The sequence below is a fragment of the Astyanax mexicanus genome, chromosome 10 (assembly GCF_023375975.1).
Source record: "Astyanax mexicanus isolate ESR-SI-001 chromosome 10, AstMex3_surface, whole genome shotgun sequence".
NCBI lineage: Eukaryota > Metazoa > Chordata > Actinopteri > Characiformes > Acestrorhamphidae > Astyanax > Astyanax mexicanus.
Genome location: NC_064417.1, coordinates 10,175,866 through 10,203,081, shown reverse-complemented (window position 1 = coordinate 10,203,081; position 27,216 = coordinate 10,175,866). Strand labels below are relative to the sequence as shown.

Below are 27,216 nucleotides of genomic sequence, written 5' to 3'. Positions count from 1 at the left end.
GTGTTTGTTTGCGGAATAGAGACACTAAAAATGGGACATGTTTTAATGGGAGTCGCTACAACATACTAATAAATGATATTCAGACCAGTTGTGGTAAATCTTTTTTTGGAGATGTTTGAATTCGTACTTTTATTTTTTTTACACACCTCATGTTAATGTTAGAAATGTTCTTTTGCAGAAAAGGTCAGTAGCACACCGTTCAGAACACTCAGACACAACGTTTACCTGAATGGTTATCAGCTTTAACAATGAATCAGTATCAGCTTCATAAACCAGCTCCATAAAAAACTCATGGTTTTATCTAACGGCATAGTTCATATCTGTTTCTTATATAGCAGTAAAACAGACACCAGTGTGTTGGAGTAATGACGTCAAAATGAAAGCAATGATAGTGATATTTCCAGTAAATCGTTAGTATTAGACTGCTGTTCATTGTTCTTCACTTTATAATACGGTTAAAGACCTACACGTGAACTTCTTGCCCTGAGATCATTATCAGCATCATAAACTATTATATGTGTGTATACGTATCACAAAGCTAGACAGTGCAGTGCAGTATTAACCCTTTGCCGAGAGGGTCTTAAATCATTTTCGAATAATGTTATACTTTCTATTATACTGTTACCACTGAAATTTTAATCTAATTTTAATTTTGGTAACACTTTACTTGGATGGTCCATTTTTTGGCCTTGTTGGTGCTCAACTGACATTCAATTAACACTGAATTGAATGTCCATTAAATTTAACTTAACCATATGTTGAATGTAAATGATTCAAAATAGAACCTTACAGCTAGCCCTAACCTTAAGCCTTAATCAACCATAAAATCTAACCCTAAACCCAATCCTAAAATATTAAGATAAGCGTTTGGATTAGAGTTGAATGTAGGGTTATATTCAATAGAGAATCATTTACTTTCACCTTTTAGTTCATTTGCATTTAATAGACATGTAGTTGAATGTTAGTTGAATGTCAGTTGAGCATCAAAGAGGCCATCAAATGGACCATCCAAGTAAAGTGTTACCTTAATTTTCATCTCACCCTGATGCAAATAAAGACACAATGCAAACCCTACATGGGCAGGAAAAAGTATATGAACCATTTGGAATTTCATGAATTTTCTGGAGTCATTTTGTTGTGCTGCTGTGTTTTGGGTCATTGTCCTGGTGCATCACCCAACTCAGTTTCAGCTGATGTACAGACAATCTTACATTATCCTATACAATATGTTGATATACTTGAAAATTCCTCTTCCTCTCAATGATTGTTAGCTGGCCAGACAAAGTAGAACCAAATCCTGATGTTCCCTCCACCATACCTTAGGCTTGGGATGAGGTTTTCATGGTGATGTGCAGTGCCTATGCCAGATGTAGCGCAGCAATAGTTCAATCTTAGTGTCATCTGTGCCTAAACATTTTGTCAGTGTGGAGTGTCAATGAGCTCTTTCACAAACTTTAGGCATGCAGCAATATTCTTTTAGTAAGCAGAGGCTTTCAATGTGATGTCCTTCCATAGACACAGGATTTATAGATTGTAGACTTATCAACGCATGCAAGCCTGTACCAATGATGCCATTGAAATCACACTCTCCAGTTTTATGTAAATCACCAATTTTTGATCGTAGACCCCCTTTTTTTGTGCGCAGTGGCTCGCACACACGTTTCCTTCTTGAGCGGAGCAAACTCAAAAAGATTTTTAGGTCTAATTATCACTAGTCGTCCCCTCCAAACTTGTAAGGCTCTAGATACACTAAAACTAGAGGTCAATAACACAAGGGTTCACATACTTTTTCCACTAGCACAAAACATGTTTATGGTTGTTCATAATGAAGACATGAATGATCTTAAACTTTTTGTATTATTTTAGGCACATTATATTTGTCAATTACCCTTGACTTGACCACTGTATATGTTTTGCGTAGCGACATTTCTCCCCATTTGTCTTTGAACCCTTAAATTTTGGTATGTGTATTGCGACTGACCAAGAATTTTTCCCACAACAAAGCACTATGGGGCAGGACATCTTCTGACTTGCGTTTGTCAGAACAGCATTGAGCTCTTGAGCTTTGGAACTCTGGAATGATGGTGCTCCATCCAGTATTTTTGGCATGAGTTGGGGAGTTGAAGATGAGGTGGGTGGTGATCATTTAATATCTTTCCTAATTTATGCTGTTGTTGCTTACTGCAATCAAATCCTCACAGCAAAGTTCCAACATCAAAAAGCCTTCCCTGGACAGTAAGACTCAAACAAAAGCAGCATACATTCCTTTAGAAGACACAAGAAATTAACAGATGTCCCTATATTTTAGTACACAGTGTACACCTGTACAACCTTTCATTACTTTAAACTAATCAGAACACACTGTCAACTTGTCTCCTCATCGTAATTTGTTTAGTTTTTGAATGTTAAAGTAATGCAGTGCAGACTTTCTTTTCTGCTCTGAAACAGGTTTATCTCTTTCATAATTAATGGAAGTTTACTACAGTACAATTGTTGGAGACAAACATACATTTCTTTTTTAATCTTAAAAAGATGGAGGATGAAAGGTGGCACAGGACACTCATTTTGGTTTAATGATTATGCTAGCAGAGCATTTATATGAGGTTATCTTGTCTTTTATGGGAACTATAATGGAAGACTATCATCATCACATACACTCAGACTGGGGCTATATTCTCACACATCCTGTCTGTTAGCCAGGCTTTGCGTAACCAGCTTCACAGCTTTTACTGCCTGTTCAGATCAAAATCCACCAGAATACTGTTTCTAAATACTGTTGATGCTAACATTGCTTTGGGATATAATTTGTTAAAGAGACTTAATTCTGCTCATAAACGAGTATCAGTGTATGTTGGTGTGACAGAATTCGTAATTTCATAGCGTTTTCATGTTTTCATTTATCGTTTTTATTTAACTACAAACCCAGCATACAACCTCAAATAAGAAAAAGTTGTGGCAATATGGAAAATATATCCAATATGGAATATGCAAAACCATTTTTCTATGGGTTGCTAATACTTGGAAGATACTGGGGAAACTAAGGTAAGGTAAGGTACTTTGAGTGACTTGAGTGACTAAGGATTGCTTGAAGTCTAGCTGTGCTTTTCTCCAGCCCAAGTTCTTCAGGTGTACCTCCCCCCCCCCCCCCCCCCCCCCCCCCCACGATCATCATCCATCTGGCCTGCTACATAACTGAGCGAGGGCTTCTAAGTTACTTCAATTTAAGGATTTCCCCAAACCCAAGGCCTTGCTCATATTGACTTTGCAGACTGATTTTCAGAAAGGGACAAAAAGAAACTGTGGGCTCTGGTGTTTGCTTGTTTGCTTGTTGCTTTTTATGTGTGTTGGGGGGTTGTTTTTTGTGCTATCTATTTTTCTTCTATTTTTATTGTTATTATTAAAATATTGGTCATTATACCTTACTAAAGATAAAAAGTTCATTGTAATTTTTCAAATCTGTTTATGGGTCTGTCCCACACTTCTCAGCTACCTCCATCCTTCACTTAACACAGTAGCATTTGTACTTTTGTGGCATTAATCTTATTGAGTGCTTTAGCATTACGGTTACAAGGTTACTACTATTACAAATTATGTCATTTGCCTCTTTTAAATATCCCATTAATATCAGCACTGATCAAATAATTGCTTAAGTACATGTAAGAGTTTTCAGATGAGCAGTTAATGTTGATTTGAGCAGTAATTAATTAGAATTTAGTATTATAAAATGTTACATAATAGAAGTAATCAGGATGAATTTCAGTGAGTAAAGGGAAAGGGCACAAGCCTAAAGAATTACTTTGGCACACTTTTGAAGTTGTGTCCACTTTTAAGAATTGTAAGAAAGGATGGCAACATTACAAAGTGGTAAATAGTTCATTGTTAAGGTATTACAAGCTTGTCAGGTTTAGCAGGTTTAGTCTTATCCCTCCAAATACAGCTTTAGGTTAAGCTCTCCAAGTTTAAATTTAGCTGTGGCTGTCCAGAGTTAGCATTAGCCCTACAGATTTAACTTTAGGCTTCCAGGTTTAGCTTTAACCTTTTCTCTCCAAATTTAGTTTAGTTAGCTTTAGTCTCGTTGATTTAACTTTAACCTTCCAGGTTTAGCTTTAACTTCAGCCCTCCAGATTTAGTCTTAGCCCACCAGATTTAGGTTTAGGTTAAGCTCTCTAAGTTTAGCTTCAGCAATCCAGAGTTAGTTTTAGTCCTCCAGATTTAACTTTACCCTTCCAGGTTAAGCTTTAATTTAGCTCCCCATATTTAGCTTAACCCTCCAGATTTAGCTTTAGCCCTACATGTTTAGATTTATTTTAAATTTAACTTGCTTAAGGTTGCTCAAATGAAAGAGATGGTAGAGTCATGTCCTGATTTAGATTTAGCCCTTCAGATTTGGCTTTAGCAATCCAGGCTTTAACTTTAGGTTAAGCTCTTCAGGTTTAGCTTCAGCTGTAGCTGTCAAGAGTTAGCTTTAGTCCTCCAGATTTTTAGCCATCCAGGTTTAGCTTTAGCTCTCCAGGTTCAAATTTAGCTTTAACTTGTTAGGTTGCTCAGATTAAAGAGAGGGTAGAGTCATGTTAGCAGATGACAAGCTCAATGTTGAATGTGGACTGTACGGGTATAAAACCCACAAACAATGGGCTCTGGGCAGATGGATCTAAATCCAAGTTAAAGATAAAGAACTATTCATTTAACATCAGTACATGACCTAATGGATGCTCTCTCTTTCTCTCTGATAGAACATGATTCTTATAGGCCTAAATACAATAAAATTGTTCTAAACACTGGAAAAGCATGTGTCCTAAAGGGCGAGTGGGAGTATGCCAGCTGCCCTCTGGAACCGGAATCAGTCTGTGTTAATGTGTGATTTATTAAAGCTTCTGGGCGGAGAAACATCCCTGGGCCTGGATAAGAAGCTGAGCCGTTACTTTCTCCAGCTGCTCTCCTAGTGCCTGAACAGTCCCAGTCCAGCATGGGGAAAGGTTTCTACATTAGCAAGACCGTAGGGGTGGTGGGGATTGTTCTGGGAGCTGGAGCAGTGGCCACCATAATTGCTTTGTCTGTGGTCTACTCCCAGGAAAAATCCAAGAATGGTGATGTGATAGCAACTACCACAACAATCAGCCCACCAGGCACCACAGGTACTACAACAACCACCAGTCCACCTGGCACCACAGGTACTACAACAGCCACCACTTCGACTGGCTCGACGGCCGCACCAACAACTGTGCCATCTAATGAGCCATGGGACAAGTACCGTCTCCCCGACACGCTTCTTCCAGACAGTTACGAGCTTACCCTGTGGCCACGACTCGAACCCGACAGCCGGAACATCTACATATTCACTGGAAGCTCCAGCGTGGTCTTCAGGTGCGTGAAGGACACGGACCTGATCCTCATCCACTCCAACAAACTGAACCTGACGGCAGACCCCAGTCTGACTGCACTCGGCAGCACACCTGCTCCCACCATTAAGGACTATTGGATGCAGGTTACCACTCAGTATCTGGTAATTCAGCTAAATGGCACCTTAAAAGCAGGAGAATCCTACAGCCTCTTCACTGAGTTTGAGGGAGAGCTGGCTGATGACCTGGGAGGATTTTACCGCAGTGAATATACTGAATCTGGAGTGAGGAAGTAAGTTTGATACTTTTCATTTTCACTCTGCTCTCTGTTTATGTCCTGCATTTGTAAAAACATTTACATTTTATAATTTCCCATAAAGCAATAATAAACTCTTACTTTTCAATACTCTGCTGTGGAGAAGTTCAAACTTGCACTAACTCAAAAAAAAAGTGCATCCAGCAGTAAAAACATGGTAGTCTCAGAGAAAGCTCCCAGTGATAGATTCCACACATTGATCTATTTTACTGTGGGCAGTGATAATATGCCTCACTCTAACTTATTAAAACACACTCAACCAGCACAGTGTGAGTTAAAGTGAAGTGATGAGGTGTGGAGAAGTGGTGCTGTGTTCTCTAAAATTATGGTGCCTCATTCAATACTGTTGGATCGGATGAGTTGGGGATGAGGTGGGGTGGTAACCATCGAACATCCTGGCCTCCCTAACACTCTTGTCGCTAAATGCAATCAGAACTGCTGACAGTTGACAGCTACGACAGTTACTTCATCAAAAGCAGTTTAAACTGTTTTACAATAACCCTTCAGATGTCTTAAATCTTGTGTCTATAATACAATGGTGAATGTGTTTTAGAACCTTAAATTAATTACTGATGTTATTTTTTTAGAGTGCTAGCCACGACTCAGATGCAGCCCACCGATGCCAGAAAGGCCTTTCCCTGTTTCGATGAACCTGCCATGAAAGCTGAATTCAACATCACCATACTGCATGACCCCTCAACCGTGGCCCTCTCTAATGGCAAACAAATTGGTAAGTGAACAGATCTATCTCTCACACACACTGGCTGCATTTCAAAGCCCCGCCTAGCAAAATGAGTTATAAATATGAAAATTAACATTGTAAAACACTGGCCTCCTTTTTTCAGCATTTTCATTGTGGTGTTTTTCCCTCTTTGAAGAGATGTGGGTAACCTCTTTAGAGATGTGGGTAACTGAGGGCCACTAAAGATGCATCAGTTCTCAAAATTGGTCTGAACGTCTCCTGCATTTCAAGTCAAGTCAAGTCAAGAGGCTTTTATTGTCATTACATCTGAGTACAGGTACACAGTGTGATGAAATTACGTTCCTCCGGAACCATGGTGCAACATAGAACCACAAGCAATAGACAACATAAAGTGCAGGAGTGACGACAGTGCAACATAAAATTATAAAATTATAACACTAAATAACAATAAATACAATAAATACAAAAGACAAGACAATTTAAAGACAGGGCAGTGCAGTACCGATACGGTATAATAAAGTGTATAGTTGGGATAAGGTGCAGAGATGTGTGACATACTGTAACATATAGAACATATATAATCACAGCAGTTACTGAGGTAGAGTTTATAGTTTTTAAGAGTGCAGCAAATAAAGTCATGTCAGCCTCTGTGTGCTGACTGTGTGTGTGTGTGGGTGAAGTTCAGTTCTTTGTGAGTGTAAAGGGGGGGCGGGTGTACAGTTTAGTTTTGTGTAAAGGGGGGGGGGGTGTACAGTTTAGTTTTGTGCGAGTGTGTTGGGTGAGTGGTGGGTGGGGTGGGGGTTCAGTTCTGTCTCTGTGCGTTGAGAAGTCTGACTGCCTGGTGGATGAAGCTGTTGCAGAGTCTAGTAGTGGAGGCTCGGATGCTCCTGTATCTTCTGCCGGACGGCATCAGAGCGAAGAGTCCGTGTGAGGGATGGGTGGGGTCGTCCACAATGCTGGTGGCTTTGCGGATGCAGCGTGTGGTGTAGATCTCAGTGATGGAGGGAAGAGAGACTCCGATGATTTTCTCAGCTGTCCGCACTATCCGCTGTAGGGTCTTGCGGTCTGAGGTGTTGCAATTCCCAAACCAGACGGTAATGCAGGTGCTCAGGATGCTTTCTACAGTGCCTCTGTAGAACATGGTGAGGATGGGGGGTGGGAGATGTGCTTTCCTCAGTCTCCGCAGGAAGTAGAGGCGCTGCTGGGCTTTCTTGGTTATGGAGCTGGTGTTGAGGGACCAGGTGAGGTTCTCTGCAATGTGAACACCGAGGAACTTGGTGTTATCCACAATTTCCACAGCAGAGCCGTTGATGTTCAGCGGGTGGTGGACACCTGGAGCTCTCCTGAAGTCAACAACCATCTCCTTGGTTTTATCCACGTTAAGAGATAGGTTGTTGGTTCTGCACCAGTCCGTCAGCCACTGCACCTCCTCTCTGTATGCTGACTCGTCGTTCTTGCTGATGAGGCCAACTACAGTTGTGTCATCAGCGAACTTGATGATGTGGTTTGAGCTGTACTTTGCAGTACAGTCATGAGTCAGCAGAGTGAACAGCAGTGGGCTGAGCACACAGCCCTGGGGGGCGCCGGTGCTCAGTATGGTGGTGCTGGAGGTGTTGTTTTTACCCCTCTATGCAAAGGATCCTTTACACTGAATCAAATTTAAGTAATCTAACCTTCTGTTTTACTAGGTGATAATGCTAATGGACAAAATGTCACAGCGTAGCACACATTGTTGCCAGGTCCACCAAAAGTATCCAGCCCAAAACCTAAAAGCCTAAAATCAGCCCTTTAGAAGCTTAAACTAGCAAAAAAGTTTTGAAGCGAAGACATTTGAAGCAAAAGGATCAAAACGGCACATTAATTACTAGAACTATTTTTGAGTTTACTACACTTAATTAACTCTGTTAATCTTACTTTTGCTTCAGATCTTACAGTTAATTTCTTTACTATCTTTACTTTCTACTTTTAAAACATTTTGTTTATAATAACATTATTATTAGTATTGCTATTTTTCATTATATTTATCAATACTATTGTAATATAAGTTTTTTTTAGATAAGTAATTTATTTTATAATAATTGCAGAAAAAAAAGTAACCTGGAAAAAGCATTTGCTTTTTGTCGCCCGTGGTACATTTTAAAAGCAGATCAAAAGATGTGTCAGAGTAGACCAGTATGGTGGTAAAACCGCGAACCTGGCAACTAATTGCGCAGCGTAAAACCAAATCATGTGAATATGAGGAGTTGAAGTACTTGTTTAGCTCAGTTTGTTATATTGCAGTGTCTTTTCTCTGTTTCAGAATCTGTGGAGGTGGAAGTGACTGGCATCACACTGCGGAAAACCACTTTTGAACGAACCAGGATAATGTCGACGTACCTGTTGGCGTTTATCGTCAGCGAATTTGATTTTGTGGAGACGATGGAAGGAGACGTTCAGGTAATTGTGTGTTAGTGAACACATGTTTCACCTCCAGTGCTCCTCCTCAGATCAAGGGTATTAATAGACCATTTAAGAAGGCTTTGCACTAGATTGCAGTGAGGAAAATATGATTGCATTCAGCACCATTATAACAGCACCAGTAAGGTTTTGAAAATCGAGACCAAATGAATTGAATGCAGCCTCTTCATGTAAATGCTAAGGACTATATACCATTGTAGACTACAGTCTTACAAAAGAACATTTTTGGTTCTGTAAAGAATCATGTTTTAAAGAGAAAACGTTCTTCACATTTGTCTTTTCCAGAAAGGTTATTTCTGGAACCAAAATTGTTTGTTCTAGATTATCACCCAGAGAATCCTTTGCATTATCAAGGTGAACTAAAGGTCATGTGCTAATAGCTGCTCCAGAGCGTCCTGAATAAGCGTTCTTCAGGGTTATACAGGGTGTGAACATAATGTATTATTGGGGTGTCTTAATATACCTTAACCTATTCTTTAAGAAAAGGTGCCTGGATACCGTTGGACATTAATGTGTTATTACATTATGTGTCCACATATCTGCAAATGCACACACAGCTTGTCTAGTTCCTGTAGATTGGGACTGCCAATAGAATAGGATTCACTGGAGCAGATAAATATGAATCTATTGGCACTATACCTAATGCCATGCATGGTCTAAAGGACCATAATCCCCCCAACACTGAGCAGAGGAAATGGGTTCTCTGGATTGATGGTGCTCCATCCAAAACTTTTGGGATGAGTTGGGGACTAAACCTCACCAACACCCTTGTAGCTGAATGCAGATAAATCCCCATAGCAATGCTACAAAAGCTTTTTTAAATACCTATATTTTTGTAAGAAACAGTGAAATAGCAGGTGTCCCAGTTCTTTTATACATATTAAATGTTATTGATATTATTTTTGCTGCTTCATGTATTCAGATCTAGCTATGGTAAAAGTGGATGTAACAGCTTTTGATTTTGACTTTTGCTTCCCTTGCAGATCCGTATTTTCGCCCGTAAAGAGGCCATCGCTGCTAATCAAGGAGAGTACGCACTCAATATCACTGGACCAATACTGAAATTCTTCGAAAGTTATTACAATGCCACATACCCTCTCCCCAAGTCAGGTGAGTCTAACACTGGGTCTCTGTAGTCAAAATATTCAACAATTTTTTTTTTCGGTGGAATTAACATTTTGAATAGAGTTCTAATTGAATCTTAATTAAATTAATTTAAAAAAGTAGATGACCATCAAAACAAAAAAAGTTTGTTTACTACAGTAGCCTTACTAGTTAAGATTCTTAATTAGCTCCCACAATAATTGCATATATTTCTAAATGACATTTGTTTAAATACTCTTTAGTATATCTGCTCATACGACTATGTTAGACATACAGCTGGCACCATGCTTTGGCTGCAGCATTGGTCTGATTTCATTTTGATAAAAAAATTTAAACTTATGAAAAAATATATATATTTAAAATTTTATCATATAATTCTGGTTTTATTCATTCCATGACTGATCTTTATATTTCTGTTTGTATTTATTGATTTTACTAAAAAACAGCATGGCCAGCTCAAGCTGGTTAATCTAGTTGACTACCATAGGATACTTTCCTATTTGAATTAGAAAAAAAAGCAACATACACTATGCTGGTTTTGTCATCCATGCACATCTTTGCATTTTCTCAGTCAGCTTTATAAATTTATCAAGAGTTAATAACTTGAATTTCTTTCCTCTTAATGTGTTTGAGAGCATCAGTTATAAAGTTGTGAAAATGTAGAGTTGGTATACAGTGAATATCTCTATTTGAGTATTGTTCTAATGCTCATTAGTGCGAGAACTACTCAACTAATTAAAAAATAATATACTTTAAGAAATTAAGGTCAGTCAATCTGAAAAATAAAGAACTTTAAAATAGAGTATCCTTAAGTGCAGTCACAAAGACCATCAAAAATGTTATAATTAAACTGGCTTTCACCAGGACCGCCCCAGGAATGTAAGAGTTTCCTCTGTTAGATAAGTTCATCAGAGTTACCAACCTCAGAAACCGCAAGTTCACAGCAAGTCAAGCCAAAAGGTGTATATTGTTATAACATTTAAATACAAGTACACAGTGCAAAAAAATAAAACACAGTGCCAAAACAACAAAACAATAGTCAATATAAAGGGCAAACATGCAACACATACACTAAATACAGCAGATAAGGACATATTGTAACATATAGGTTGTACAAGATAAAAGAGTATTTTGGTTTGTTTAACACTAAAATTACTACATGATTCCTTATGTGTTACTTCATAGTCTTGCAATGTAAAAAAAAAAAACTTTGAATATAAAGGTGTGTCCAAACTTTTGACTTGGACTGTTTTTTTTTTGTTTATTCTGCATGCTTAGCTAAATTTAAAATTAAGGTCATCAAATCAAAAGAAAGTTAATACATAATATGCTAACTGCACTTTCTGATTCTGCAGATCAAGTTGCTCTGCCAGACTTTAACGCTGGAGCGATGGAGAACTGGGGGCTGATCACATACAGAGAGTCAGCTCTGCTGTACGACCCCAGTGTCTCCTCTAACGGAAATAAAGAGAGAATCGCCACCATCATCGCTCACGAACTCGCACACATGGTACAGACTGTGCTTCCAATTTCAGATTTAAAGTCCAGAGTTTATTGGTCATATATACTGATGTGCAAAACATTCTGGGACAGCTGATGAAGTTTAATGTATTAGAGGACGGCTTGGGAATGCTGGATAGTGTGCTAATGAAAGTGAACTATTTAAAAAAATTACGTAATATATATATTTTTATTTTAAGTTTAAGCACGGCCTGATAGTGGGTGCCAGATGGATGGGACATTTTATTTTTGAAGTTGTGCAGGCATTTAACATTCCTCAACAGTGTCAGAGAAATATATCTGAGAAAATATTACCACCCACAGTGGACATCACAGTGTGTGGTAATGATTGTGACCGATGGTGAAGTATGAAAAACAATATTAAAACAATGTATTAAGATAAAATATATAAAATTAAATATATGTAAGAAAATAAGTCCTCTGTGTGTCATCTTAGATTCTGAACTGTTCCAGTTAAAATGTCCAATTAGGAATTAGTAAATTAGTAAAATCAGAGTTCTAATGGAACGCAGCATTATTGTTCTGGTTACTGCTTTTAATGAATGCTGGAGTCTAAGATTTTAAACTTAACTTCTCTTTTTCTCTCTTCCAGTGGTTTGGTAATCTAGTGACTATCAGATGGTGGAATGATCTGTGGCTGAATGAAGGTTTCGCCTCCTATGTGGAGTATCTTGGAGCCGACCATGCTGAGCCAGAGTGGAACATTGTGAGTGCTAAACATGCTAGCTACAGTAACGTTTAGCATCATACCTCTTTACATATCATAGACATAGAGTTGGAAAATCCAGGTACAGAAAGCTTAAATTCACAGCAGGATTTTTTTTAGATATATGTGTAGTTCAACTAGGAAGCAGAAAATTCACGGCTTTCATGTTGGCCCCACATATAAATGTCAGTGATGAGCCCAATCAAGTTCAGAGATAGGCCTGGAGGGGATAAACATGAACCCCTCTATTTTCTATTCAGTTTGAATCACGCACAAAGTGACGTTTGACTTATTTATGCTCTCCTACAGAAAGACATGATCATTTTGGGAGATGTACATCGAGTTTTCGCCATCGATGCTCTGGCCTCCTCCCACCCCCTCTCCTCTAATGAAGAGGACATCATGAGACCAGAGCAGATCAGCGAGGTGTTCGACGCCATTTCTTACAGCAAGGTAAGTTTCAGCATCAGCAGTTAAGCGACAGTTGTGCACTGCTCTTACTATTCTAAATTTGGTTTCAACCTTTGGTATCTTTTTAGTACAGGTCAAAAGTAATAATAAAATGTAATAATAATTTACAGGAAGTATACAATACACACAATGCACAATACACACAGTATATAAGTAGTATACCCAGACTACACTGTACAGTGTTGGTTAAGAGCTATTGTTTTTGATGATGGACGAAATAAAATACACTGTTGAAACACATGCACAACACAAAGTCTTTTAAAAGTAAAACCTCCACAGGTCTAACACATCTGCTGGCTGGTTGCAGTATAAAGTGTAGCTGCCCATCCTCATAAGTTATAAAGACTAAACAGAAAAAATTTTCATCTCAGGTGTCTTATTACAGCAGTTAGTTTCCCTGTGCTAAACGTTTCCCCAGAATAATGTTTTTAAAACGGCCATGACAGAAACAGACTGTCTGCAGGAGATTTTTGTTTATTATATGAAGCAGCCACGTTGAAGTATTCACACTGTTAATAATAATAATAATATTGATTAATAGGTTTTTTTTTTTAAGTCTGATGCTAGTGTAAAATGGCTAATGTGATCAAATTAATATTTAGTCAGCCAGCTAACATTCACATAGGTAAACATGCTGGACTTTATTTGTATTTGGTTGATAGTAATGAATGTTGTTGCTGTTTTTTTTTTTGGTCCAAATTAAATTACTAAATTTAATACTGTAATTTCTTTTTTCACCACCAGTGTGCACTCTTTGTTTTTTTAATTTAAAAGAAATCTAAATAATTTTACATTAACATGCAGGAACTGAACTTTTACTCTCGAAACATCAAACATTCTGGACAAACTGGATATCCTGTGAAAATATCTGGTCCTTTAGGCTGTGCTGTAAGCTCAGTAAAGGCAGTCTGAGACACTTGAGCTGGGGAGAAGGGGGCGGGCCTAACAAAATGATTCTCTGTGCAAAATCTGACTGCAAACTTGAAAACATGGTGCATATATTTGACTTCATATCTATACAACAAAAGGAAAGGAAACCACTAAGTCCATGCTTATACACAATATAATACACAATGCACAAGGTGTGTGTGCAAAAAGATCTTAAATGTAATTGATCAGTACTTATTGTACTTTATGTATAGTAATAAAATACAATGCAGCAGGTTTTGAGTGATGTAATTCCATTACCACTGACTTTTATTAAAACAGATTAAAATACAGAGCAGCACTAATAACAGTATAACTCCTCCAGATTGTGTTGAGTAATGTGAATGTGTTATTTTATCTCTAGGGGGCGTCAGTGTTAAGGATGCTGTCAGATTTCCTGACCGAGCCAGTTTTTGCCCAAGGACTCAGTGTAGGTTAAAATTTCTCTCATTTCTTTTCTTTTCTCTGTTGCTCCCACTGTCTCTTCTCTTCTGTCCTCTCCACTCATTTATTCCCTCTCTTTCTCTCTTTCATTCCTTCTTTTTTTGATCTGTTTTCTCTTTCTCATATATTTCTTGTATACTTTTTGCCCTCGTGTCATTTTTCCCCTCCACTTTTTCTTCTTTTTATCCCTACATAATGAGTACTGATGTTTCTGAACATCAGAGAGCTTCTCTGTGGATTTACAGTCTTTTCTTTTCTCAGAGCTACCTGAACACCTTCGAGTTCAGCAACACCGTGTACACAGACCTCTGGGACCATCTTCAGCTGGTGAGTTCCTTTATCCTGCTCACAGGCAGTGTTATCAGTCATAAACACAGTGCAGTAAAGGATAAATTGTATGTTATGGAAACTTTATTAGGCTGTGGACGCCACTCACACCTCCATTCCTCGGAACGTCAGTGAGATCATGGACCGCTGGGTTCTTCAGATGGGTTTCCCAGTGGTCACAGTCAACACTGCTACTGGACAGCTGACTCAGGAGCATTTCCTTCTGGACCCTGAGTCCGTTGTGGAGAGGCCATCTCCATTCAAGTAGGTGTAACTGACCACAGCACGTTGATGTATATACAGTGGCTGTATCGTTAAAAAAATAACGAAAACACATAGACATTTTCCTTTTTTCTTCTTTCCCTTTCTTTTTCAATCTTTTCTCTTTTTTATTATTCCCACCTTAAAAATGATTTCTGTATTGTTGTAGCTGTTTTGTTTTCTATTTGTTGTGTTCTTTGATATTTGTTTATTTTTGTTTTATTTTGTCTTTTTCATTCTCCTTTTTCACTCTCTCCTCCTTTTTGTTTGATGTGTTGCTTATTTTATTATCTGGTTATTAAATTCATAATGACCACAGATGCTGGAACTCTGTATTAACACTAACGTTTAAGTGGTTCTCCAAAGACATGGACAGTACATCTCTTTACTTTTCCCTGCAACTGTATATCAGACACATCCAAACTTTCTCTAGAATAAAAAATAATAAAAATAAATAAATAAATAAAACTTTTCTTCACTTTAAATTCTCCACTATACTTTACTAAAACTGAAGCAGACAGAAAAGGCAGGGTCAGTAAAGTATTCAGATGCAGAAGCGAGTGGAGTGGAGCTGAGTCTAATCACAACATATTCAAATCTGAAGACTACTATAAATAAAGTGAATGTGTTTCTGATGTATTATCTGTTAAATTTCAATCAGGTATTAATTTTTGGATTCATCATTAACATACTATGTATAAACTCTTACCGACTGTTTGTTTATTCCTCAGTTATTCGTGGTTTGTTCCTATTCAGTGGATTAAGAACGGTGCCGAGCAGAATATCTACTGGCTACTGGAAAAACAGGGTATTAAATAGTTTAAATTTCACTGTATTCTGAAATTTCTCGTGACTGTTAAAGACTATCTGAATTTCTACAATTTCAAGTTTAATAAGAACCCCTAATGTCTTTATCTTTATGTTTAGATCTAAATGATGCAATGCGAACCACTGGGGATGAATGGGTAGTGCTCAACCTCAACGTGTCGGGATACTACAGAGTGAACTATGATGAAGCTAACTGGAATCGGCTCCTAACCACACTCCAAACATCTCCTGAGGTAACGTAACCTTCGTAAAACAGACAGGATTAGTCCTGAACAGCAACGACGCAGCATTCTCCACACAAGCCCAGCTAAATACCTAATTAGGGTTGATGTGAAGTAGTGCTGGACGATATGGCCAAAATTTATATCACGATATATTCCTTAATTTCGGGCGATACGTGTCATTTCGATATCGATATAAATACTTTGAAGGCCTCAGAAAAACAGAAAAAAAGTCTTTAAAGCCTCCTCTCACAAAAACTGTATAATACTTTAGAAATAAAAAATGGTCAGAATAAATCAATGCTCACTTTTATTTGCATGTAGCAAAATAAAAACATGACATCTGTGTCAAACACAAACCTATAACCTATATACAAATTACCAATATAAATAACTTTATATTACAGCAGAGGCAGAGATTCTTATTCTTTTGTAAACATATTTAACAGATCAAAACAAAAGTGCTTCAACCAGGATAGAGCATACAAAATGCCTTCATATACATAAAGGGAACATAATACCCCCGTTAAATAAACAAACCTATATCAACTATAAATAACTTAGGTACAACATAAACTACAAAAGTGTTTTAGGCAGAATAAGGAAGATATTGTGTGTAGTGAAACAGCTTGAGGTGGTGGAACAGATTAGATGCATTACCGTTGCTAGTCAGCTTCACTCTCCAGAACAATTTGGAGCAAATTGTCAAAGCCGAGCGGGGCCGAGCCTAACCGGGGAACTCTGCTCGGCTGCGCTCCGCTCGGTTAGGGTCAGTTTCGCTTCATCGCGGGACATTTTAGATGCAATGTGGAGCTGAGCCGAGCCTGTATGATTACGTCATTACGCACTGACGTAGCCCGACTTCGGAGGCTGATAGTGTTCAGCTCTGCAGTGAACGCCTGTCTGTGATAGATTCTGTAATATAAATATAAATAATAAATAATAAATAAATATCGATATGCCACAAAAATGATATCACCGTTATTGAAACATTTCTTATCACGATAAATACCGACATTGAAATATTGTCCAGGCCTAATGTGAAGTGTGAATTTTCTCCTCCGTTGTCGTAGTTTGTTATTAGAAAATAAGAGTGTTTGATGGAGAGTGATGGTGATGAGTAGAGCATCAGAGCATTAGTAAGCGGATCTTGAGTGGACAAGAAATTAGTCGAGAATTTTGGTATTTAGTGGATTCTGTTGGAGATGCTGGAAATTGAGCGTAATTAGGGGAAAATGTTAAAATATATATGCTTAGTACTTTTTTCAACCTGTATTTTAAAACAGCTCTTTCTTGTCTTTCTTGTCAGAGCATTCCAGTTCTGAACAGAGTCCAGCTTATCGATGATGCTTTCAATCTTGCAAGGTGAGATTATTCATTTAGATACAACATGTAACCAAATTAATACCAAATTAAAACAATGATTCCTTATTCTTATAATATTCTTATAATCCCTTTACAATACAATATTTCTTCATAGTTACAAATACTTTCCTATTAGTTTAAGATTTAGCATACTATATAAATTAATGTTTGTATTACTGTGTGTGTGTGTGTGATATTCTGTGTGGATAATTTGGTTTTAAGAAGTTTGTGTAAAGATGTTTAAGTTTCTTTTAGTGTAAGGACACATATTTTGCAATCCTTTAACATAAAAGCCCTTCCGTTTTTGTAGTTAAGAGCTTTTAGTTTTTAGGATATATGTGCCGTATTCTGAGAAATATGTATATACAATCTAAAATCAGTTTGGTCGAGGTAATAAGGTTTTAGTGGTTTGGTCTGAAATGCCTTTTGCTGTTAACAGGGCAAACCGTATTCTAACCACACTGGCTCTGAGGACCACACTGTATCTGTCAGCAGAAACCGAGTACATGCCCTGGAAGTCTGCTCTGGATAACTTGGACTATTACTACCTCATGTTTGATCGCAGTGAGGTTTATGGTTACCTGCAGGTCAGCTTTTACACCACAGTCTACAACACATTATTACAAAATGTGTTTGTTTGTTCTAATTGCATATAATGTGCCATTTAGGCTTACATTGGACAACAAGTGGAACCACTGTTCAAACATTTCCAGGAAATTACTGACAACTGGACCAAAATACCTGATGGCCACACTGATCAGTGAGTATAAACATTTAACACTTTAAAATTCCAATACTTTCCATTTCAATCTATGGTTTTGGGTGACAGAACTTAAAAGTTTGTGCTGGATACTGTTGTGTTTAGCTGTACTTTAATCCATGTTTTAGATAACAGTGAGTCATACAGAGTTGGAAACAACATAATCAAGTCTGTTAGAGATTATTGAATTATGTCTGGACTGGTTGACCAATTTGGACAGAATTAAATTACTGCAAGAGCTGAACCATTGTAGAGTGTGATGACAGCAGCTAGTGGTTTGGGGGTCAGTGTGCAATGAGCTTTTTCGAAGTCTAAAATGTTGCCCAGTTCCTGATCCTGTACAACAGTTTATGGAGGTGTATGAGCTTTCAACAATTTCTGGTACACTATACATTTGAATATAATCTGTAGTTACCTTCTATGCCTGAGGATTAAGCCTGCGATGCTCATTGAATTTGATTAGCCTGATTAAGGTGTCCCAGACAGGGATTAAACCTAGATAAAGACTATAGGCCATATTGTACAGCCTGCACAAGGTGCTGCACAATGCTCTTTGCATTATTTTTTATTTTGGTGGTGGATAACACAGGTACGCCACTGACTGATAACAATCATGACAACAGTCATTCGTCAAAGTCCATTCATACAGGTGCGCTCAGCAGAGCCCAATCCTGACTTTTAACTTATCACTAAACCAAATAAAGAAAAAAATAACATTATTGTTCCTTTAAATGAGCTGCTGGCGACATGCGTAGTGCTGCGCCCTCCAGATACGAACACACCAAAGTCAGAGTACACCTGTGTGTTGGTTTACTTCACATTACGCCCAAAATACACCAATGATTAATTAAGAGAATTATTTCATGCTTTTTGTGCATTTCTGGCTGCAATGCATATTTTTTGCGCCATCAAAGACACGCCCTAAATGCAGCTGCGAGGTGTGTAATTGAACTGTACGCTATAGATTGCTAAAATAGGTCCCCAAATCTTCATTACATGAAAAATTTGCATTTAAAATGTTGTGTAGTCCAAGACTAAGATGAACCCCTGTTTTGAAAACTGCCCTTTCATCTCTGATATCCCCACTTTCTGCCTTAGTCATACTTTTCTCCCTTTTTATTTAGAGGTGCTGTGTGCTTTGTCTAGTTTGGCTCATAGAATCTGATACGTCTTGTTAAATTCAGTAGACAGTTTTCTTGCTGAATCTTCATTAGCTGTCTAAAGCTCACTAAAATTTTAATCCACTTTACAGAGCTAAATTCTTGTTAGTAAATTGTGGTAAGTTATTCAGCCAATAATGAAGCTATAACTTGCGTTGCATTATTGTGTCTTGAGCTGCTGGAGGTCCTTAAACTGTATTAAACTACATGCTTTTTGCTGTACTATCACTTTACACAGTTTATAGTGCCGTAAACCCAGAGCTGATCCTGTCTTCTCAGGTATAACCAGGTGAATGCTATTCGCATGGCCTGTAGCACCGGGCTAGAGAACTGCACAGAGCTGGTTAAGGGCTGGTTTTCGGAGTGGATGAACAACCCCAGTGTCAATCCGTAAGTTGCATTTAGACAATAATAAATGGATGAATATCTGGCAGGCTGGGCAGAAGAAACTGTTTTTTTAAATCTCTGGCATCTCTTTTAGGATTGAACCAAACCTCAGGTCCACAGTGTACTGCAGTGCCATCGCTGCAGGGGGAGCTAAAGAGTGGGACTTTGCCTGGAACATGTTCCTGAGCTCTACGATTGCCATTGAAGCTGATAAACTGCGTGCTGCACTGGCCTGTTCTACAACCCCATGGCTACTGAACAGGTGAGCTGGAGTCGCACTGACACTCCTATAATCAGACAATACAAGGTTTTAATTTCCTCTTGGTTTCTCAGTGTTTGAACAACAGTCTTAAACCTGACTTGCGGATGTTTAGCTCATCTTTAACCCTTATTTAAGCAAATAAAACAATTAAACAACATAAAGGTCTCCATGTGCTAAAAACACTTTTTCTTGTTCTTTGTGAAATACTATAGGTCTTTCTGAGTTGTATATAATTGCTGCATATAAAACTGTTTCTCAGCCTCCATTCTCTGTAGTAGCTTAAAAAAAATACTCAGAAAAAAGAGTTGATCAGAGCGATGTGAGGCGTCTACGTCAAACAGTGAGTTCATGGCCTCGCCCACCTCAGCTCAGGACCACCCCCGGGGCTTACGCCTACGCCCGGCCCGCATCATTGATAACATTTTCCGTCCGCTGGGCTGGTCACCGCTGAACGACGCTGAGAGTCTGACATTAAGCGAAGTTTAAGGATTAACTTTACCTAGCACTCAGTGATTTATATTTACAACTAAGGCTGTATCTCTAGAAACATTTTGTCCTTTGAGTTTTAAAGCTGTAAAATTGACTGTGGGGGAAAGGTAGGTAGGCGTTCTCAGCTGCAGTGCTGTTAGCCAATCAGAGGCAATATGTTTGTATGTATGAATATTCATGAGCAAGAGCCAAATACTGTCTTTCTTCAGAGACCACTCATTTAGTGATCTAAAGCAGGGATAAATAGAAACACCTGAACACTTTTTTTTTGCTGCAAAAAATGGCTCACATGGCATTTATTCATACTAGAGACCAAAACAAACAGACATTTAAAATGAATGAAAAAATGATGGAATGAGACCTTTAAGAGAAACTTCAAGTTAATTTCCAAGCTAAACCTAAATCTTACACTTGGGCTAATACTTAATTTAACTTAATTTAGTCCTATATTATATTACATTATATTACATTATAGTCCTATTTATAAGTCCTAAAATGTATATGGAAGATTTTGTAACACTCAGCATGGCTTTTTTCACAGATAAAGTCCCACCACTGAAGAAAAAGTTTACAATGATGTGTCAGTGATATTGTGGTGCTATTAAGCGCAGTAACCAGAACAAGTATAAAGTTTTTAATTGAATTCAATTAATGAATCAAACAATACAAACTATTCATGAGATTTTATTATGATATAAATATGTTTTTGAAACAGCAATTTGACCTCATTTGACTTCATTCCCTCCCAATTTATACAGCCTGGTTTTAAGTGACTGTAAATCACTGCTCTGCTGTGTTGCAATAATGGTCACTTGGTGAACAGTCTTACCTCAAACACTTTGGTTATCTCACTAAGAACAATATCAATAAGGGCCATAATATTGTTAACGTTATCTATAAACATACGCCATGCTGAGCATAACTCCTATTCAATCAGGCTCCTTAATTATACAACTCTTTATAAAAGCACTGCTAAAACATAAACTGTCTGACTAGCCATAAACTTAACCCTAATCCTTAAACCTAAACATAACCTCAAAACACTAACTTTTGAATTATCCCTTTTCCCTAATTCCAAACCTAAGTTGAACCTCAACCATGAAACTAAACATTCACTATTGCCCTAAAATAAACTCCTAAAAACCTAACACTTACTCTAGCCTTAAACTTGAACTAAACCCTAAACCTGAGCCTCACTTTAGCTGCAACCTCAACCTCAGCCTAAAGTCTGATTCTAACTGTAAGTGTGTTGGATAAATGTATTAATATCTAATGTAAGTAGGATCTGACTGTGTTGTGTTTTTGTTGCAGGTATCTGGAGTACACACTGACATCAAATATCCGGAAGCAAGACGCCACCTCCACTATCATCTACATCGCAAACAACGTGGTGGGGCAGCCCCTAGCCTGGGACTTTGTAAGAGCTAACTGGGCGTACATCTTCAGAGAGTGAGTTAGGATCTATAATAACACACAGATGTTTTTTACAGCAGTATATTTAAATTTACATCTACCTTAGACACTGCTGACTATATGTGTTCTCCTTCAGGTATGGTGGAGGATCCTTCTCTTTCTCTAACCTGATCAACGGGGTCACCAAGAGATTCTCAACTGAATTTGAACTCAAACAGGTATGAGCGTCCCACCCTCTCAGCATGTTTACAGCCTTTGTCACAAGGTTGTTAAAGATCATTTACAGTCCCATGACATTTACAGCATCAGTAACATCATGTGACTGAGCTGAAATGAATGATGAGCTTTTAAAAATATTAAAAAAGTTAACTTATCCATATATTTTAAAATGAGAATTTAAACTGAAACTCATAAAATGAGAATTTGATGTGAAAATATCTCTAAATAGGCACAGTTTCTAAACTAACAAGAAATTCAGTCCTGGTGTGCTTTAGAGGTTAAGAAGTAGAATTTGTCAAACTTGTGTTTTTGTATCTCACTGCTGAGAATGAAAATCAAGTATGTTTTATGAACTTGATCACAGGAATTGTTTCATAGTGCATTAGGCTTCTTTAAGTGCTCATTTGAAATCTTTCTAAAATTAATGTTGAGCAAACAGGAAAGCATTTTTCATTGTCACTTTACCTGTATCAGATATGTCATAACACAGCAGAACGGTGCTCCCCCTCTAGAGTCTGCTAAACCTTCTTGAAGGTCTTTTACAGTCAAACATTTCAACAGCTTAAAGTGGTTCTCTCTTGATCAATTAGGTCTTTACTTGACATTTACTGTCACTGTCAACTACCATCTATTAATTAAAATAGAAACAGAAGGAATGGCTACTTGAGAACACTTTTTATATCTGTTTATAGTCCTCTTCTGCTTTGTAGGCATCATTTTTTGCTAGGTACCAGTTCAGAGGTGCAAGGTGCTTTTCTATGCACATAAAAAAGTACACTGATTTTGGTTATGGTTTTGGTATACCAAACATTGTAACTGGAGTTCCTAAACTGCTGCATTAAACTCTGGCCTCCAACAGTGTATTTTCATACTCTGCATCTGCACCATTAATAAAGCATCAGAGTTTAGGGATAAATCTACACTGGTGGTCTAGAAGTGAGGTGTACTCAGGTAAATTTCTGGTGTGTTGTTATTTTGGTGTTGAAAAACAGGTGCTCCACTGACTGAAATGAAGCTAGACAACAGTAAATCGAGTTCATTTCTATAGGTCCTCCCAATGCGCGTACACCCCAGCTCATTAAACACACACACACACACACACACACACACACACACACACACACACACACACACACACACACACACACACACACACAGACACAGACACACACACACACACGTGCTGCAGAGCTCAAACCACACTTTTAACTCAACAATAACCAGAATAAAGAATAAAATAACTTTAACTCTGCTGTGAGCCACTGTTAAGATTGTTAAGATGTCAGAGCGCACCTGCCTCTGGCAAGTGACACTGATTGGTTTATTTCACGTTTCGCCCAAAACACACCCATGATTAATTAAGAGAATAGTACATGTTTTTTGCTTGTTTCGAGCTGAGCAAGGCATAGTTTTTGTGCCCTTATAATACCAAAGACTGATACTGATATGCCCTAAATTCATCTGCGTGATCCGCAGTTTAACGTGATCTAAAGATCATTATCACTTGGCAAGATGGCGGCGCGCAGTAGTGCAGCGGCTTCTCACGCTCCTAGCGAACACCCTATTTTGAGCTGTTTTTACGTCGGTTCTGAACCCAACTTTACGTGCCCCACGCATGTGAGTTACAGCAGACCCGAACTACTGAGGATTAAGGACAGTTTGGTCAGTAAAACAGCAACTATGGACAATAATATCCGAGCTACGCTGGGCGAGCTGCAGCTCCTCCGCGCTCTGGCATGGGGGAGCGGAACGCTGCAGACAAAGGGCAAGAGGAGGAGGCGGTGCGAGTGGCGTCAGAAGAGAGGAAAATGTGCTGGGGTGCTAGCCAGGCTAAAGGCTAATGCTAACCGACCCCCGATTCCGTCGCTTTTCCTCTCTAACGTCCGCTCTTTGGATAACAAGCTGGACCTGCTGCGGCTGAGGATGAATGTTTCTGAGGAGATGAGGAACTGCGCTGTGATTTGTCTCACGGAAACCTGGCTGAACCAGACCATGCCGGACTCAGCCTTCCAGCTCGCCGGCCGGCAGCTCTTCCGAGCGGACCGCAGCCAGCTATCCGGGAAAGCCCGGGGGGGCGGCTTGTGCGTCTACATAAACAAAGGTTGGTGCACAAACTGCGTGTTGGTAAACAGCCACTGCTCCGAGGCGACAGAACAGCTGACTGTAAAGTGTCGTCCTCACTATCTGCCTCGTGAGTTTTCGGCGGTGTTCGTAATTGCTGTTTACATAGCACCGGATGCTAATGCTAACAGCGCGCTGAAGGAGCTTTATGACAACATCAGCTCGCTTCAGAACAAGCATCCGGACGCGTTCTACGTGGTAGCGGGGGATTTTAACCACGTAGAACTGAAGAACACGCTGCCGAGGTTTTACCAACACGTGAACATTCCAACGCGAGGTAATAACACGCTGGACCGTGTTTACTCCTCTGTGAAAGACGCTTACAAAGCCTTCCCCCGCCAACACCTCGGGCTATCGGACCACATCTCCATCATGCTGGTCCCTGCATACCACCCCCCACTGCGACGCTCAAAACCCACACAGAAAACCGTCACGGTGTGGCCCAGTGACGGCGCCGCTGTGCTGCAGGACTGCTTCGGCTGCACAGACTGGCAGGTCTTCAGGGAGGCTGCTGAGTGTGAGGGGGAGCTGGATCTGGAGGAATACACATCTGCTGTTCTCGGGTAAATCAGCAAGTGTGTGGAGGATGTCACTACTACCAAGACTGTGACTTGCTACCCGAACCAGAAGCCCTGGCTGAACGCAGAGGTGCGTTCCCTGCTGAAAGCCAGGGATGCTGCCTTCAGATCTGGAGACTCGGATGAACTCAGGAGGGCTAGAAGAGAGCTGACTGCTGGAGTTAAGAGGGCAAAAGCTGCATATGCTCAGAAAATCCAGGGACACTTTTCCTCCCAGGATCCACAGAGCATGTGGAGGGGCATCAAGTGCATCATGGACTACAAATCTAACGTTGCACAAAGCTCCAAAGACCCATCCCTGCCTGAGGCTCTCAACACGTTCTACGCCCGCTTTGAGAACCCTGACACACCCCCCAGCACCAGAAGCTGCTCTGCTGCAGACAGGAAAGCACTGCAGAGGGTGGTGAAGGCTGCACAGAGGATTGTTGGAGTTAGCTTCCCCAGCACCACAGACATTTACACCTCCAGATGCAGGAAAAGGGCCACCTGCATCAGGAAGGATCCCACCCACCCAGCACATGCACTTTTTGTCCCACTCCCCTCAGGCCGGAGGCTGCGGAGCATCAAGTGCAAAACAACAAGACTCAGAAACAGCTTCATTCCGGAAGCTGTAAGACTCTTAAACTCCACTTAACAACACAATGCACTGACACCAAGGACAAATTACTGTTTACTGTTTACGAACATGGTCACTTTACTTGCACTGAGACACTTTATCTCCACTGCTCTAATTCACATTATCATGCTGCTATAGCACACTTGCACTCTGGACTTCATGTTGCTGAACCTTCTACTCTCTATTTATTTTTTTTATTCTTTGGGATATTTATCTATCTATTTTGTATTCTATTTCTTTTATTGTATTCTTTTTTTATCTATATATCTATTAATAACAGCTCTTTGGGTGTAAAACTGGATCGTGAGATCACAATTTCGTTCCACCTCATGTACCACATGTGATGCGAATGACAATAAAATCTCCTTGAATCCTTGAATTAAAATAGGGTCCTCTGTGTTCATCATACACTAAATGAGAAGAAAACCCTTCATACATCCAATGAAATAAATGTAAATAAGTTTTATTTCAAGTCAGTTTGAACTATTTTTACTGGTCCTTTCATCATGTAAAGAACTGCGGTCAGAGTTACATTATGTAAAAAAAAAAAGAAATTAATGATGAATTAAGAAAATGATCAAAGTTGTGTGACAGTGAAAAAAATATAATATAATATAAGACCTTTCTCTTTTTTTGTCTGTGTTACAGCTGGAACAGTTCAGGGACGACAACAGCGATATCGGTTTCGGCTCTGGCACCCTGGCCATTCAGCAGTCCATCGAGAGGACAAGGGCCAACATCAAATGGCTTTCACAGAACAGGAATGACGTGATGGAGTGGCTGAAAGGGGCAATCAAAGCATAGGCTGGTTAATCTCTGCTCTGTGGAGCTGTGAAATGCTGTATTTCATATTTAAAAAGAGCTCTCATTAAAACAATCCTGCATATTTATTTCCAACAACAATGTTCTACATTTCTTAGATTTAATCTCAGTGTTGTATATAAATTGTTATTTCTTTGAAAAAAGTATGTTAATTTTATTCCCCTAAAATTTGTACTTCTTATTAAATGGAACAAAACATTTTTGTTTAGATATGTTTTGTATGACCGAAGCTTTTGCTTTGTGAAAAAATAAACATTTGTTTCTTGAACATATTTTACATATTACTTTTTTATTTGTGTAAAATGTAATGACAATTCAATGGCATTATAAAAAATGTCTCAAAAAAAGTTTCTTCAAGTACGCAATTATCACACCAAATTACATACTTTGTATGTAATTATCAGAGATAAATAACCAACATTTATACTTAAGTATCCTTGGCTTATATTTACAAGTACACAGAACAGTCTGAATATTTGTGTCCTGTACTTTTACTTATTTGGAAGTATACTTGACTTGTTCTGCCAAGTGTACAGAAAAGAAAATCTAGATCCCATGTGTGAAGTGCAAGGCCCATCTGGTCCCCAGCTAAATTCAGACTGTCCATAATTGTTATGGTTATTCTCTTAATATTGGAATTTTTTTTTATTGGCAACTGCAGACAGACATAAAACTATGTGTGAGTTCATGCTGACAATGACTGAAAAGATTGATTATCTGGAGGGTCAGTCAAGAATGTAGTAGTGAAACTCCAAATGAGAACTGGGCAGAAACAGAAGACAAAGTAAAGAAACTGATGGCATAAAAAGCTAAACATGGACAGCACAAAGAATGAAATTGAAAGAGCTCACCGCACTGGAAAACAGCAAATAATGTGTCTAGATCAAAGATACAAAGAAAAAACAACTTAATAGGAAGCAACATATACATTAGCGAGGACTGCACAGCAGCCATCAGGCAAAAAAGGAAAGAACTAATTCCAGTGATAAAAGCTGCAAGAGAGAGGTGAAGTGGCATATTTAAGATAAAACAGACTAGTAGTCCATCCAGTCCGCTCTAAAAAAGGAAACAATGCAAAAGAAGAACATAAACATAATGAGTTTAAATATTGATACAACTTAGTAGACCAGTAATATAATGTTATGTAAAACAAGCATGAAATTAAACATATAATGCTGCAACCAAAAGGTAGACTCAACATAGTACACCTTAACATATGTAGTTTAAGGAATAAAGTGCATGAATTATCAGAAATATTGAATAGATATGATCTACATGTTTTAGCAGTATCAGCCGTGTACAGTACAGTATACAGCCTGTGCATGTAGGATGTTGCTACAGCCCACCTAGTGCTGGAAGTAGGTGCTTAGATATGAGAAGGGATATGCTAGATAAAATA

The 27,216-nt window shown here is 38.8% G+C and overlaps 1 protein-coding gene across 1 annotated transcript; it reads left to right on the top strand.

The window, feature by feature from the left end:
• Positions 1-4,921: 4,921 nt before the first annotated feature.
• Positions 4,922-26,089, top strand: anpepb.1 (alanyl (membrane) aminopeptidase b, tandem duplicate 1). Its single transcript, XM_022683972.2, has 20 exons — positions 4,922-5,631; positions 6,243-6,385; positions 8,658-8,794; positions 9,799-9,925; positions 11,275-11,429; positions 12,033-12,146; positions 12,456-12,599; positions 13,909-13,974; positions 14,250-14,315; positions 14,407-14,579; positions 15,308-15,384; positions 15,504-15,637; positions 16,935-16,990; positions 17,430-17,577; positions 17,659-17,750; positions 19,190-19,300; positions 19,392-19,559; positions 21,360-21,497; positions 21,598-21,679; positions 25,644-26,089. The coding sequence occupies exons 1-20, from the start codon at positions 4,967-4,969 to the stop codon at positions 25,797-25,799; spliced, it is 2,952 nt and encodes a 983-aa protein (XP_022539693.2). The 5' UTR covers positions 4,922-4,966; the 3' UTR covers positions 25,800-26,089.
• Positions 26,090-27,216: the final 1,127 nt, after the last annotated feature.

Coding starts and splice junctions, on each gene's coding strand:
- anpepb.1 (XM_022683972.2), top strand. CDS start 4,967: ATGGGGAAAGGTTTCTACATTAGCAAGACCGTAGGGGTGGTGGGGATT. Junction 9,926..11,274: donor ATACCCTCTCCCCAAGTCAG/GTGAGTCTAACA, acceptor CTGATTCTGCAG/ATCAAGTTGCTCTGCCAGAC. Junction 12,600..13,908: donor ACGCCATTTCTTACAGCAAG/GTAAGTTTCAGC, acceptor TTTTATCTCTAG/GGGGCGTCAGTGTTAAGGAT.